The 13,252-nt window shown below is 43.9% G+C and overlaps 1 protein-coding gene and 1 long non-coding RNA gene across 2 annotated transcripts; one reads left to right on the top strand and one right to left on the bottom strand.

Annotated features, from left to right (window-relative positions):
- Positions 1-2,105: 2,105 nt before the first annotated feature.
- Positions 2,106-10,243, top strand: prdm12b (PR domain containing 12b). Its single transcript, XM_056376659.1, has 6 exons — positions 2,106-2,656; positions 4,986-5,051; positions 5,585-5,709; positions 6,402-6,557; positions 7,966-8,080; positions 8,824-10,243. The coding sequence occupies exons 1-6, from the start codon at positions 2,398-2,400 to the stop codon at positions 9,348-9,350; spliced, it is 1,248 nt and encodes a 415-aa protein (XP_056232634.1). The 5' UTR covers positions 2,106-2,397; the 3' UTR covers positions 9,351-10,243.
- Positions 7,436-8,082, bottom strand: LOC130169715 (uncharacterized). Its single transcript, XR_008827874.1, has 2 exons — positions 7,946-8,082; positions 7,436-7,845 (listed from the first exon to the last, which is right to left on the bottom strand). It is a non-coding gene; the product is annotated as an uncharacterized LOC130169715 (long non-coding RNA).
- Positions 10,244-13,252: the final 3,009 nt, after the last annotated feature.

Genomic DNA, 13,252 nt, shown 5'->3' with positions numbered 1-13,252 from the left:
CCAGGAGAGACACTGAGACCAGGAGAGACACTGAGACCAGGACAGACTGAGACCAGGACAGACTGAGACCAGGAGAGAGACTGAGACCAGGAGAGACACTGAGACCAGGACAGACTGAGACCAGGAGAGAGACTGAGACCAGGACAGACTGAGACCAGGAGAGAGACTGAGACCAGGAGAGACACTGAGACCAGGAGAGACACTGAGACCAGGAGAGACACTGAGACCAGGAGAGAGACTGAGACCAGGACAGACTGAGACCAGGAGAGAGACTGAGACCAGGAGAGACACTGAGACCAGGACAGACTGAGACCAGGAGAGACACTGAGACCAGGAGAGACACTGAGACCAGGAGAGAGACTGAGACCAGGAGAGAGACTGAGACCAGGAGAGACACTGAGACCAGGACAGACTGAGACCACTCACAGTGTCCACATACCTTTGGACGTGTTGGACTCATTTTCTGGCTCTTTGACCTGAGAAAACTACAATAACTAAGTCAGCTGAGTCCGACCAATCAGAAACAAGAACCACATTCTTACCTGGTGCAGAAACACACTGAAGCTCCACCTGAAGATTTCAGATGGACTGTGTGATCCAGAACCACAACCACAACCTGAACCAGGGTCAGGATCACAGTCAGGATCAGGATCAGGATCAGGATCAGGATCACAGTCAGGATCAGGATCAGGATCAGGGTCAGGATCAGGATCACGATCAGGATCAGGATCAGGATCAGGATCAGGATCAGGATCACAGTCAGGATCAGGATCAGGATCAGGATCAGGGTCAGGATCAGGATCACGATCAGGATCAGGGTCAGGATCAGGGTCAGGATCAGGATCAGGATCAGGATCAGGATCACAGTCAGGATCAGGATCAGGATCAGGGTCAGGATCAGGATCAGGATCAGGATCAGGATCAGGGTCAGGATCAGGATCAGGGTCAGGATCAGGATCAGGGTTAGGATCAGCATCCGGACCAGGATCAGGGTCAGGATCAGGGTCAGGATCAGGATCAGGATCACAGTCAGGATCAGGATCAGGATCAGGATCAGGGTCAGGATCAGGATCAGGATCAGGATCAGGGTTAGGATCAGCATCCGGACCAGGATCAGGGTCAGGATCAGCATCCGGACCAGGATCAGGTCAGGATCAGGGTCAGGATCAGGATCAGGGTTAGGATCAGCATCCGGACCAGGATCAGGGTCAGGATCAGGATCAGGGTCAGGATCAGGATCAGGGTTAGGATCAGCATCCGGATCAGGGTCAGGGTCAGGATCAGGATCAGGATCAGCATCCGGACCAGGATCAGGGTCAGGATCAGGATCAGGATCAGGATCAGGATCAGCATCCGGACCAGGATCAGGTCAGGGTCAGGATCAGGATCAGGGTTAGGATCAGCATCCGGACCAGGATCAGGGTCAGGATCAGGATCAGGGTCAGGATCAGGATCAGGGTTAGGATCAGCATCCGGATCAGGGTCAGGGTCAGGGTCAGGGTCAGGATCAGGATCAGGATCAGCATCCGGACCAGGATCAGGGTCAGGATCAGGAGTGGTTACATGGTGCAGGCGGCAGGTTCACCAGAACTCCTCTGGTAGCAGTTTCAGGTTTCCCACTTTTCTCTGACAGTGAACGCATCATGTGTGTTTGACAAAAACCATCAATCGATTATCAGAGAACAAAACAGTCAGATGTATTGATGATGAGGATAACTGAGGCTTCCTGTCTGCTGATGACGTGGAGTGAGGCGGGGCCCCTGATCCGACCTGGAGGACCAGAACCAGGACCAGGACCAGGACCAGGTCTCTCACAGCTGATCTGAGGTCTGATCTGTTATTGTTGTTTTTCTCATTAAATCCTAATTGAGTGTCTCTACGGTGTCACGAGCCAGAGCTGTAAACGGCGCCAACAGCGCGTGGAGGACACACACACACACACACACACACACACACACACACTCTCTCTCTCTCTCTCTCTCGCTCTCTCTTTATAGAAATGTTGGAGGAGGTGATAACATCTCATTACAGACAGGGTGTATATAGACCCTCTCTCTCTCTCTCTCTCACACACACACACACACACACGCACACGCACACACGCAGCAGCTCTTCATAATTTCTATTAACAAATAATATTTTCTCTGAAGCTTGTGACGCTTCATTTCTCTCCTTTAATTGACGGAGGAACCGGAAGAAGAAACGTTCACGAGCTCATTAAAAACTTTAATTTGAATTTTGTTTGAAATTAAAATTAAAAAGTGGAGTTTTATTCTTGAGACTTTCCTGGATTTTTAAAAAAAGTTTTCTTCACCTGGAGGATTTTTCTCCTCCGGTCTCGTGACACCGACTCCCGCTGCAGCTCCTCCGCGGCCCCCGGCTCCCCTCCGCCCCGCCATGGGCTCCGTGCTGCCCGGCTCCTCGCTGGCCCTGAAGCCGGGCTTCAAGCCGCAGCAGCCGCTCTCCCTGGCGGACATCATCACCTCGGACATCCTGCACAGCTTCCTGTACGGCCGCTGGAGGCACGTGCTGGGCGAGCAGCACCACCACCACCCGCACCAGCATCACCTGCAGCAGCACGAGGACCGCACCGCCCCGAGCGCGAGCCCCAAGACCGCGTTCACTGCCGAGGTTCTCGCGCAGTCCTTCTCCGGAGGTCAGTGACGACACTTGATGAACCAATTAGAGTTAATTAATGACCCGTGTGTTGTTATGAACCAGATTCAGGAGATAAATGTAGAAATTCACATTCAGCTCAGTCAGTTCATTATCAGTCAAATCACCCGAGGATCAATCAAATCTCGTCGTATCGATATCTGATCGGTTATTGTTAACGTAAGACTGCAGCAGCTACTGACGCTGGAAAACAACTTTTTACAACATTAAATCTCTTTTTTTTTTTACACAACTTTAAACTTTTTCTTCACTTAAGCAAATAATTTTTATTCGTTCAGTTAATTTTGTTATTTGAGATTTTACACGTAGAAAATGTGACGATCTTATAAAACATGACGCAGAATCATATAAAGATGAAAATGACACTTTGATCATCAAGTGAAATTCTGACGCTGAACTATTTTATCCTTTCCCGCCACAGTTTAACACATGATGTTAATTAAAGCTAAATAAAGTTTGTTTAATGGCGATAAAAGAAAAAAAAGAAAGTCAAATTTTACGAAATATTACTGAAGAAGAACGTGACCGGATAAAAAACGATTCACAATAAGACAGGTGCTGAATTACTGATTCTGTCATTTCTTAATTACATTCATTAATTAATGTCAGGTGCAGAATAAAACTGAATGTTGAATCTGGATAAAGAAAATTAAACAGATGTTCAAACTCCGTCGATATATTTTTAAACAGCTGTAAAAAGGAGTCCAGAGGTGAGTGTAACCTTCCGCCTAATTAGAAACTGACTTTATTTTAATTATTGCTCATGAAATTATCAATCAGTTCAACCCCATCAATAACCGATCAAACACTTTGAAGGCCGTTAAATAGGAGTGTGTGGAGTCAGGTTGAGTCCTTCCGCGCGCCGCCGCAGAATTTCTACAAAACGCTCTCTAATTAATTAATCAATTAATTAACCCGCCAACTTTACATCTGCAAATAATCCCTAAAATTATGTGAATGTGCTGCACGTGTTCATTATTAATTTTTACATTCGGTGCTTTTGAAGCTCAAATCTCACCCGGGAATAAAATAACGTTCCTCTGACACACACTTGTTTTAATTTCTACTTCATTTTCACGTAAAATTCGTTTCCGTTTTCGGTAAAATTCGTTAGGAACAATTTAGGAAGAGCCGTAAGCGCGTGACTGCGGTGTCACGATCGTCACGTTTGATGGGTTTTTGTTGGGTTTATTTCTCTCTGCGGGAATTTAAATCCCTCTCCCTGCGCGCGCCGCCGCGTGAAGTGAATCCGCTGCTTCTCAAAGCCTCACATTTCTCCTCGTGGCATTTATGAGTTTTTTCTTTTCTTCTTTTCTAGTTTTAAATTGAGATAATCTTCCAGCACTTTTATCTCCATTTAAATCTCTTTTCTCCTTTATGTCACAAGCTGTTTCACGGTCCGTCCGGAGCGTGAAACAGCTTGTGACATAAAGGAGGAGAAGGAATTTCTCTTTTTCTCTTTACATTTTTATTTATTCTATTCTATTTATTTTGTTTGTTATTTTTTATAACGTCCTCTCTTCTTCCTATATCGCACACAAAATCACTTTTTGAATTTTCTCTCTTCCTAAATGCGTCATGAATTTAGATTTCTTCCTTCTGCGGCTCAGTGGACAGCAGGAGGTGCAGGAGGTGGGGGAGGTGGGGGAGGTGGGGGAGGTGGAGGAGGTGCAGGAGGTGGAGGAGGTGCAGGAGGTGGAGGAGGTGGAGGAGGTGGAGGAGGTGGGGGAGGTGGAGGAGGTGCAGGAGGTGCAGGAGGTGCGGGAGGTGGAGGAGGTGCAGGAGGTGGAGGAGGTGCAGGAGGTGGAGGAGGTGCAGGAGGTGCAGGAGGTGGAGGAGGTGCAGGAGGTGCAGGAGGTGCAGGAGGTGGAGGAGGTGGAGGAGGTGGAGGAGGTGCAGGAGGTGCAGGAGGTGGGGGAGGTGCGGGAGGTGGGGGAGGTGGAGGAGGTGCAGGAGGTGGAGGAGGTGCAGGAGGTGCAGGAGGTGCAGGAGGTGCAGGAGGTGGGGTGTGGACATAATGCGGCTACTGAAGGAGAAAGAAACAGCGTTTAACCTCCTTCCTTCTCTTTGCCAAGCTTTTTCTTTTTCTTTCTTTTTCTTTTTTTAGCGGTTTCATGTTGCTTTCACCGATTATGGGAAAATGCACCAACATTATGTTCTGCACCTACAAACTGTTGCTGCAGCAGCTTCTGAAAAATATAAATTCAGTTCAATATGGGAAAAACAATTAGTCACTTTTAAGAGATTGTCTTTGTCATACTCTGGTTTTGTGACGGATGAATAAACGTGTGACTTGTGTTTGTGTTCAGAGGTGCAGAAGTTGTCCAGTCTGGTTTTACCCAGTGAGGTGATCATCGCGCAGAGTTCAGTCCCAGGTAAACTCTCTCTGTTTCCGGTGTGTATTCATGTGAAAAGAGCTTCTTTTGTTTTTGGCCAGATCGACACAATGTCTTGCTAATAAGTGAATAACTTCAGTTTCCTGTTTTGTCTCAACCTCAAACATGAAACTCAGACATGATATTTTCCTCTCTTGCGACTGTTTGAGAAACAGACTGTAGATGCTGTGTTAGTTTATATGGACCCACGTGTCTCTATAGAAGACGACCGTGAGATAAAAGGATCATTGTATTGATGAGTGTAAAGTGATACGTGGCCTGGATCCAGCCGACGTTACGCAGCAGCTTCTCCTCAGTCTCAGTCTGACATCTGAATGAAATGAAGGAAACAAAACTGATCAAATCTGCAGAAATCTCATTTATAACCTGCAGTCACACCGTCTCTGTATTCTTCTTTTATTTTGAAAATTCCTTGGCGTAAGATGCAGGTGTGTGTAGTTCTGAATGTGAGGCTGCATGTTGGTTGCAGTAGCTCAGTGTTATTGATGAGTTGTTGTGTTGCTGTGTTTCAGGAGAGGGTTTGGGTATTTTCTCTAAAACGTGGATTAAAGCGGGAACAGAGATGGGGCCGTTCACGGGACGCCTCATCTCACCTGAACACATCGACCTGTACAAGAACAACAACCTCATGTGGGAGGTAAGTGATGTTCACATTTACTAATATTTCTCTCTGTGTGACATTCATTTTATTTATTTTATTTTATTTAACTGACTGCAACAAAAAACAAGCCGGTAACCTGTTATAACTACCTGTAACTAACTTACTGGTTAACTGAACGTTAGCCAGTTTGCTGACTCAAACTCGCTGACTTACTGGGTGCTAACCATCCAACAAGCTAGCCAGCTAACTAACTGCTACCCAGCTAGCTAGCTTACTAAGAAAGCAACAAACCAATTTGCTGACTCATAGCTAGATAACTCGCTGACTCACTGAGTGCTAGCCATCCAACTAGCTAGCCAGCTAACTAACTGTGCGCCAGCTAGCTTACTTATTTAGAAAGCAACCAACCAATTTGCTGACTCATAGCTTGCATCTAATTAACCAAATAAACCAACCATCTAACTAGGCATTAAACTGATTGTTAACTGACCAGCCGCCTCACTAAATGACTAACTGCATGGCTAATGACCAGCTCTAATTAGTTACTGCATTTAACAAGCCAGTTAGCTGTAACAAAAAACCGAGCTATCTCTTTGCTAACTAGCTAACTAATTAACTTGATTAACAACTGTTTGGTAACTAAATAAGTAACTAGCTGATTACTGATTGGCTGTTAGCTGATTAGCCAGGTACCTGTAACACTCACTCACGTTTGTCCTGGTCCTCAGGTGTTCAACGAGGACGGGACAGTCAGGTATTTCATTGATGCGAGTCAGGAGGACCAGAGGAGCTGGATGACCTACATTAAATGTGCGAGGAACGAGCAGGAGCAGAACCTGGAGGTGGTCCAGATCGGCAGCAGCATCTTCTACAAGGCTGTGGAGGTCAGTGAACGCATCGCCTCTTCACTCCTACCTTAGTATAAATAAAAGCTGTTGTTTTTCAGAGACACGTCTAATAAATGATACTAATAATAGCATTATAGTAATATATTATTATAGTAATAGTGTAACGCTGGTTACTCTTAGCATTTAGTTCTTAATAAATCAATCTACAGTCGCGTAGAGCAACGACACAATTCTCTCAATAAACCTGAGGAAAAATAAGTTAATGTTCGAAATAAATCTTAAGTAAGTAAAGTTAAGTTAAGCAAGTTACAATCCCACGTTCAGTACGTCTCTGCAGTGAAGGTGATGAAAGAACGGTGCCCCTTCACAATAAGACGACCCTAATGAAGGATTCATGAATGTTTATAATGAGGTTATTAATTCAGTTGTTACACTTTATAAAGCAACAATAAACTAGTTATAACACCGTTTTCATACATTGATGCAGCTCACTATTTGGCAAGATCAAGTTAACGCTTACTGCTCATTAATCTGAGTTTTTATCATTTATTACTGGTAAAAGGAGCCTTATTGTAAAGTGTAAAACACATCATTTATTAATGAGCTACTGTAAGATTGTCTTTGATCTTTTATCTTTATATAAATACTCGTAACTCATTAGTAGTAAGCACCGAAATAACATCTGTAAAATGTTCCAATGCAGCAAAAGTAAAAGTGCTCATTATACAGAAACACTCTTCCAGAGGGTTATTTTATATTATTAATAATATGTTGTGTTAATGGATATTTTGATTTATGTACTTTACACACAGCTGGTTAGTTTAACAGTAAAGCTCTGCATCGTATTTTATAAGCTCCTCATTCAATAAAGTAATTAGTAATGAAAGGTAAATAATCTGAGTGGAACACAGAGGTGACCTTAGAGGTAAGAGGTTGATCCAGATGCTCTCTTTTTATTTAATAATGGAATATTAATAATGCAATGTTTGGTGTATAGCTTGAATGACAATAAAGTTTATCCATCTGTCAGTATTTATAGAGTACTTCTTAAAACTCAGGTTACAAGCTGCAAATTAATTAAATACAGGATGTAGTCAACCTTTGGGCAACAAGACGCATTCACTGAACGTGAATAAAAATAGGTGAAAAGCACCTCCGGTGATAAAAGATAAAAGAATCAAAGAGACAAGGAGAAGCGTTTGAAACGTTGGACTGATCCTCGTCTGGTGGTGGGAGGACGAGCAGCTGGAGGACCCGGTCTGTGTCGCCCTCTGCTGGCACAGACAGGAACCGCCTCCCTCATCTCCACTCCCAGACTACAAACCTACAACATTTCAATCACAAAGAAATACAAATCACTTACAGATATCGATCTGTGGTTCTGATTGAAGAAAAACCAGTGAAACCAGTAAAAGGTGATGAACCTCCAGGTGTTTCTCCACAGACCATCCCTCCGGACCAGGAGCTGCTGGTCTGGTACGGAAACTCCCACAACACCTTCCTGGGGATCCCTGGAATTCCCGGAGGAGATGACGAACAGAGCAAGAAGAGCAAGAACGGTAAAGATGATTGATTATTGATTTGTGAATTTATCATTATTTCAGAATAAAAGCTTCCGTGCTTCATGGAGACAAAGACTCAGAGGAATAAAAGACTGAAGACCTTACTGTTGTCAACAACGTTTGTATCTCCAGACAACGACATCGTCGAAGTGACAGCCTGATTAAAATCTTACAGAAACTGGATGGTCAGATGAAATGATGATTAAGTGACAAAAGATGACATGAAATGACATTATTTCAGCATGAAAGTCTATTCTTGACTTGACATGTCACAAAATCGACTCAACTCAATGTCCACTTACTACAAAATAAAACCAAAGAGAGTGAGAGGTCGAAGACCTTCTTTAAAGACAGCAGGGTGTTGCTTTCCCCCGTATATAATCATGTCTCAAAGGATGAAGGCCAAAGAAACAGGATGAATAAAAACATAGTCCTGATTTCAAAATAAGAGCTGGTGATATTCTATATTTTTCTTATTATCATTGACTCGTCTCTTCACATTTTAAAAACTCCTCACAGATAAAGTTTCATTTAAAAAGTGTCAAACAGGAAACGGTAGTTTTCTAAACAAACAGGAGGAAATAGAAAACAATGAAGCATTTGTTGGGGACTATTTTTAGCGGTGGATTAATCCACATTTGTGTTTCCACATCTTTAAATCCATTTAGATTTTATGCCAGTTTTTCATTTTAAAGAGACGTTTTCACTGTCAGTCTGAAACATCTCTGCTCCTCCACCAGATGAGTTCCACACCTGTGAAGGCTCCTCCTCCTCCTCTTCCTCCTCCTCCTCTTCCTCGTCCTCTTCCTCCTCCTCCAGTCTGGGCCGCATGCGTTGTGTCATCTGCCACCGCGGCTTCAACTCCCGCAGCAACCTGCGCTCGCACATGCGCATCCACACCCTGGACAAGCCGTTCGTCTGCCGCTTCTGCAACCGCCGCTTCAGCCAGTCGTCCACACTGAGGAACCACGTGCGGCTGCACACCGGCGAGCGCCCGTACAAGTGCCACGTGTGCCAGTCGGCGTACTCGCAGCTGGCCGGCCTGCGGGCCCACCAGAAGAGCGCCAGGCACCGGCCCACCGGAGACCCCGGGGCCCAGGGGGGAGGGGGCCTGGTGGTGGTGGGAGGAGGAGGGGGAGGAGGAGGGGGAGGAGGAGGGGGAGGAGGAGTGCACTCGGCTCACTCACCTCCTCCTCACCCACCACAGCTGACTGCCGTGCCTCACCCGGCGTCTCTGGTCCATCATATACCCACCATGGTGCTGTGATGGGGAGAGGAGGGGCCGGCAGACACACACACACACACACACACACACACACACACACACACACACACACACATTTTAACTTCAAAATAAGATCAAATACTGAGACAGGAACCTGCTCCAGGAGCAACATGCTGGTAGCCAGCTGATCAGAGTCAGCTCGTCCAGCCTCTGATTGGCTGCTCACAGATGAAGTCAGCCTGTTAAATCCTGTATCTGGATTAAAGATGATGATGTCATCTCTCTGAGCCAAAACCAGAACAACTGATAAGTGTCCACTGAGACGTGAAGTGTTAGACCAACAGTCCTGAGTCGGACACTGACACGTGGAACACGACCATCAGTCTGTTAAATCATCACATCATCTCCTTACATTCATAAACAATTCTTCACTGACAACAGACACATCATTCTTCCTCACAACGAGACTCACAACACGCCACAACTCAAACCCTCTGTCATACACACAGTCCTTCTATTTAACCATTTCACCTCTTTCATAACTGAGAGAAGGAAACGTTTCACAATCCAATCCACAAGTCACAAAAAGATGAAAATGACAATAGCTCCTGTATCTTCTTCAGAACGTCATGGTGTCTGTGCTGCTCCTCGTGTAAACGATGTAATGACTTGTGAAACATGAAGGATGACGTCACACACTGTATCAGGCTCCTTCAGGCTGTAGATAATGTCATCCTGGAGTTCGTTCAGCAGATGTTCCCAGATGTTTCACAGAGGTCAAAGGCATCAGATGGCTTTCGTTTCCCCCTCACTGGCGCTGGGTTCAGGTCACAGCTGGACGTGGAGTTTGGCAACCTGGGTAATAATTTACTGAGAGTCGACTTTGGACAGGTGACATTATCTCAACATAAAATCAGACAAATCAATAACACTAACTGCAGACCAACATGGGGGGGGGGGGGGGGGGGGGTGCACACACACACACACACACACACACTGACGCAGAGCCGTGGTTCACACAACAGTTGCATGATGGGACAGTGTTAGTGACTCCAGCTGTTCATGTCAGTATAAATCATGTATCTATGATGATGATGATGATGATGATGATGTAGTGCTTTGATTTGCATGCTAATGGTTCTCTGTTACAGGTTGTAATGTGTGTGTTGAAAACTAAGAGGCGCTACAGTCTGAGCACTGAGGCTCCTTCAGAGGAATCCACTGAGTTTCTGCTAGAAGATCCAGCTGCTCCATGCTAACACAGCGCTAACGTGCTAACAGAGCGCTAACACAGCGTGCACTGATGTGCTAGCAGAGTACTGACATGCTAGCAGAGCGCTGACGTGCTAACAGAGCGCTGACGTGCTAGCAGAGCGCTGACGTGCTAGCAGAGCGCTGACGTGCTAGCAGAGCGCTGATGTGCTAACAGCTGTTTCATATTGTTAACCAAAACACCTTAAGAGTTCCCTTAAAGTCTGAGTTAAGGTTTCCTTAAAATAAAGACAGTTGCACAAAACAGCTAAAGTTTTATTTGAACTGTTATTCTAAGGAAACCTTAACTCGTACATTAAGGAACATCGTAACTGAAGGTGTTTAGTGCAGGCGGCTGCTGGTGCTGACCTTGAAGTCACAGCAGAGAGACAGAATAAATGAGATTCTGCAGCAGTTTGTGACCAAGTGAAACCAGAACAGACGAACAGAGCGAAGCTGCTGTGACGAGTGGACCGGACTGTATCTGTGTTAATGTCTGCTGCTCTAAACTCAAGGTTTAATATGACGTGAAAACACAAATGTTAGATTCTTCACAGTCACGTGACGTCGTCTGAACAAAGTGTAATAACGTTGAGTGACAGTTGAAGTAAATCTACCAGAAACTCCCAGTGTCCTCTGAAGAAGCTCATCACTTACTAAACTAGGCAGAGCCTGAAAATTAAAATATTTTAATATTATCTTTATTATTAATATTGTTGCTGGTTTATGTCTGTGGTTCTTAAGCTATGGGTTGAGGCCCAAATTGGGTCTCGGGCAGTTCGAAAATATTGGAATCTAAATGTTTCGACATGATTTCTGTATAAATATGTTGTTAAATAATCAATAGAAATGAAGAATTGATCGATGAGTCCCTCTGGCTGACGGCTGATCGTCGTCCTTCTCTCTTCATCTGATGTAAATAAGCTCCAAACTGTCAAAGGAAAGAATGTGAATATAAACATGAGATGTGTTTTATGCCCAGAATTTAATTCAACTGTCACTTTATCTCTGTATATGTATATGTACAAGGTCATATATGACGTGTATCAGTATATGAAGTATGCTATGTTGACTTCTATAAAGGACATTGTATTTGAGCCTATATACTCTGAATAAAGTTTTACTTCACCTTCACCCTCTCATTGTGCTGGTCATACTGACGGAGGATAGAAGATTCTTTTATCTTTATTTATGTACAGGAGAGAAACCGATCAAACTAAACAAACACCCCCACCCTCCTCAGGTTGAAGAGACCGAGGGAGAGAAACAAAAGACAAACAGAAAAATAAACATTAATAATAAAGGTAATAAGTGAATAAGTAATGATAAATAAATAAAAATAAAAGAGTAGCTAACAGGATACACCAGGGACGTACTGGGACTGTAGATGGACACGCCCTTTATGCAGAACATTGTTTGGCAGTAATCTTAACTGTATGTTTTTGTGGTATAAGAAAATCAGATTATGGTCACGACCTTCAACAGACCTTATTGCTGACACCTGCCTCCTCAGTTTGTACGAGCACGTCACCACTGCACTGAATCATATATATTGACATATAATCAAGAACTTCAATGCAGTCCCATACAGCAAATAAAGTGTGTGTAAATATATCATTATATATATGTATATATTTACTGTTTTGGCATTTCTTATGTTTATGTTAATGTGATTTAATGTTAGCTTTGTGTGTTAAAAACTTTGTCTATAATGTCTGTACATATATAATATATAGCCATTTATGTATAATTACATCATTTTAGTGTATAATAATTATTATTTTACTAATGTAGGTTGACCAGACGTCCCCGTTATTGGTGGCCTGTCCCCGGCTGGAGCTGTCCCCTCAAATGTCCCTGTTTTTAACTGTTAATTAAGAAAAAATGTCTAGTGTTGTGCTTGTTTTGGCCAACAGAGGTGGCTGGTTGCTAGCTATAGCAGCTTCAGAAATAAAGCTAAAAACAACAAAATAGAATTATCCAAATCATTTTTTACTTTTTTTGTGTTGTTTCTAGGCAGAGAAAAGTTTACCTGGCTCACTCATTGGTCAGGATATAGGGTCAGGATCATAACCAGGCAGTAAACTAACAAAAACAAACCAACAAACACAGCCCTCCAGCCGGAACTTGAAAAATGTGTTTTTATGTTGGAAGAAGTGAAGAAGAAGAAGTTAGCTGATTGTCTGAGATGGACTTCACGCAACAATATTCACAACCTCGAATACTTTTATGAGAAACGCTTTTGATTCTTTTGATCTGTGAACACTTATGAACTAAAGGAATATAAATGATCAAGGAATAGATAGACAATTGGACTTTGTGATAGCTTCAAAGATAGGGGGTCGTTGTTTGATCAGTCGTGCCTCAGTTTGGTGCATTTTTCTTTTTTTAATTCTTATTTTTTCTGCACCACCAACTGGGACTGTGAGTGGCATCAGGGCTTCCACGCTGACACTCCCTGGAGATCCTGCTCTGTGGGGTCCATCCATCGAGGGCCGACAGCCCTCCAGAACCGGGCTGGCCTGCACCACCAATGTTTTTAACCGTGCCTGTCTCGATTTTCTCACTGCACTGTACTGACTGATGAACCAAAAATGTCTTGATACATATTCATGTTTTTTTTTATTGCAGAGAGAAGAGAGAACAACAAACAGTAAATCTGAGAGTCTGCTCTCTGATTGGACGACAGACTG

Source organism: Seriola aureovittata, chromosome 5 (assembly GCF_021018895.1).
Source record: "Seriola aureovittata isolate HTS-2021-v1 ecotype China chromosome 5, ASM2101889v1, whole genome shotgun sequence".
NCBI classification, from domain to species: Eukaryota; Metazoa; Chordata; class Actinopteri; order Carangiformes; family Carangidae; genus Seriola; species Seriola aureovittata.
The sequence above is the reverse complement of the archived record's forward strand: the minus strand, read 5'-3'. Positions and strand labels throughout refer to the sequence as shown.